The sequence below is a fragment of the Felis catus genome, chromosome D2 (assembly GCF_018350175.1).
Source record: "Felis catus isolate Fca126 chromosome D2, F.catus_Fca126_mat1.0, whole genome shotgun sequence".
Lineage (NCBI taxonomy): Eukaryota > Metazoa > Chordata > Mammalia > Carnivora > Felidae > Felis > Felis catus.
In genome coordinates this window covers 84,877,501-84,880,000 of record NC_058378.1, presented here as the reverse complement: position 1 = coordinate 84,880,000, position 2,500 = coordinate 84,877,501, and the positions used below count along the sequence as shown (strand labels likewise).

General features: G+C 50.2%; 1 protein-coding gene across 14 annotated transcripts in view; it reads left to right on the top strand.

Annotated features, from left to right (window-relative positions):
- Window positions 1-2,500, top strand: part of EBF3 (EBF transcription factor 3) — a 127,879-nt gene that overhangs the window by 113,258 nt on the left and 12,121 nt on the right. For all 14 annotated transcript variants that reach the window (XM_023241102.2, XM_023241113.2, XM_023241114.2 and 11 more), the window contains one exon: window positions 1,760-1,848. In XM_023241102.2, coding sequence (XP_023096870.1) covers window positions 1,760-1,848 — 89 coding nt within the window. The remainder of the gene's footprint in view (window positions 1-1,759; window positions 1,849-2,500) is intronic.

The window sequence follows — 2,500 nt, the reverse complement described above, 5'->3', positions numbered from 1 at the left end:
TCCATCACCTGTCAGGGGCATTTGCATGAAATCAATAGTGGCCGCCCATCTATCTTTTCTGATCACCTTTCATCAGGCCGATTCATTAAGTCAAACAGTCATGGTGATTAGCTGGGAGAGAGGAGACACCGGACACGTTAGAAATGCACAGTGGGCCACCCTTTTTGTTCCCTAATCAAGCAACGTAATACTTCATCTAATCCTCTTTGGCCCGGGTGGCTCGGTGAGGCCCAGCCGCCCGGCCGGTCGCGCCACAACTTTTGCCGGACGCCCTCGTCCTGGGCAGGCAGAGATATGACAAATTGTCCCCAAGTCAACGCTGACAGCTTCTGATGATTAATGGTTTGATTATGAAGTGGTTTTACACATACGGAATTTACATCACAGAGAGTTGGACGGCCGCGTCACACACGCGGAGGCGTTCTGAAGAGCTTTACTATTTGCAAAGAAAAAAGAGGGCGAAATCGCAGCAAAAGCCATGTCATGTAAAATCAATACGTCGGATCAATGCTTTATTAACAAGAAAATGTCTTACTTCACATTCCTGCGTGGACCTTTGTCTCCGGGATGCATGAGGGGATGTCAGATCATATTGTGGCCCTCGGCTTACGGGCGAATCATCGAGCGTCCGTGCGCGTGACCCACTGTGGGTGCTGACGCCGGCGCTCGAGGAAAACGGTGACCGGTTATTTCGGAGAGCGCTTTCAAAGGCAGCCTCTAACCTTGTTCCTCGAAGCCGGCGCCTTTGTGTTCCCCGCGCCGTGCAGACCCGCTGAGTTGGGTGGTGTTAATCATCAAATTACGTGCTAATGAGTGATGGCCCAAATTGCGGCCACGTAATGAATAGATGGCGGCAGGTCCTATTAGGCTCAGAAAACCCCCTGATTTATGTCGTGCCATGCACCGTGGCGTTACTCGGCGGAAAACGATATCTACATCAAGAAGTAATGCACTCTAATAAGTATTTTCATCTTAACTCGCGTCCCCGGGCCTCCGGGCTCAGTTTTTGTTGGAGTCAGGCAGAGCCATAATAAAGCCCAATGGCTCCTTATAAAGCTTGTTAAACACGGAGTGTGCAGTCGGACGGAGTCCCGGCCGTGATTCATGCACTGTACACACAGCGCGTGGGCCGCTGATTTATGGCCGCGCACAGTTCATAGTCAAAATTACAATTTGAGGGATAAAAAGATTAATTACTATTTGTGGCCGGCAATTCCGTGAGGCTGGTGGAATGATAGTGCTCTACATCAGTTTGTAGTCAGCCATTCACAGATTATTAAAGCTTTGCGAGAATAAGTGCGCCTCCTGCCCAGTTTGTGCTCAGGCAATATGCTAGACAGAAAAGGACCACAGGGATAAATCTGAAGCTAGCAATGGCTGGACATATGTCATAATTGCCAGTTTCCCATAAATCCCTGGCCAGGGTGGAAGGCACTGCGTGATGCCGGCAGTGATCATGACAGTGGGGATTGCTGTACGTGGCCCCGAGACTTGCAACTTTCTGACCGCGCCACCGTTTCTGCACCGTGTCGAGGAACCCTTTGCCTTTCTTCCCGTCTAATTATAGATTAATCATCGCCTTTATGTGCGAAAGAAAGGGGGAAATCCGTTCCTTAAGACAGAGCTGGCGTTCGGGGGCACTTGCCTTCAAGAGCGTCAGAGAAGGAGAATTACACATTTATTTGTAAGCGTGCAATAAACGAGTAATGGATGACATAAAAGTAATTAACCTGACCTACATTTCTGTGTCCTGTTACAGCCCTTAATGAACCAACCATAGATTACGGCTTTCAGAGGTTGCAGAAAGTGATCCCGAGACATCCGGGTGATCCCGAAAGGTTACCCAAGGTTAGTAAAAGATCACGTGGCGCCCTGCGTGCAGCGGGTCCGCCACCGGGCCGGTTCCGGTTTGGGGGCAGCAGGTGCCCTGGGAAGGGGGGCTTCCAGACGCCCCGAGCCCCGCGGCCACGGCGAGGCCGACAGGTGCGGGGGGGGGGGGTGCCGCCCCGGCCCGTCCCAGGTGGGCGAAGGGGTGAGGGAAGGGGGCCCGCGGCCGCCAGTCTTCTGTCTCATCGCCGTGAACCTAGAGGAGGAAGAGAAAGGCTTCTCTGATACAAATATTTTGGATTCTGCGAGGGGGACGTAAACTTCCGCGTAATGAAATAGTTCAATTAAACATTTTCCGCTCCAGTAGCCCGCGCTGATTTCAATCTAAGCAGCCCCAGACTGATCTGTGATTACTTGACTCTTGTTTTCCTTTCATTTCCTAAAGCTCGATTCAGTTTAATCTTTTGTTTACAAAGCTTTTGTTATAAGTCCCTGACTTAGCAGGCTAACAAATGAGGTCCACATATTAATATCTGGGGGACTTTTCATTTCAGTTCCGCAAAGACAAAAGCCGCCGTGTTGCTGTGCACACGCCGCCTATCACAGGAATTTTCATTTTGATGTATGACATTAAAGATAAGTCAAGCTTATAATTTTCCCCCTCCTTTGATAT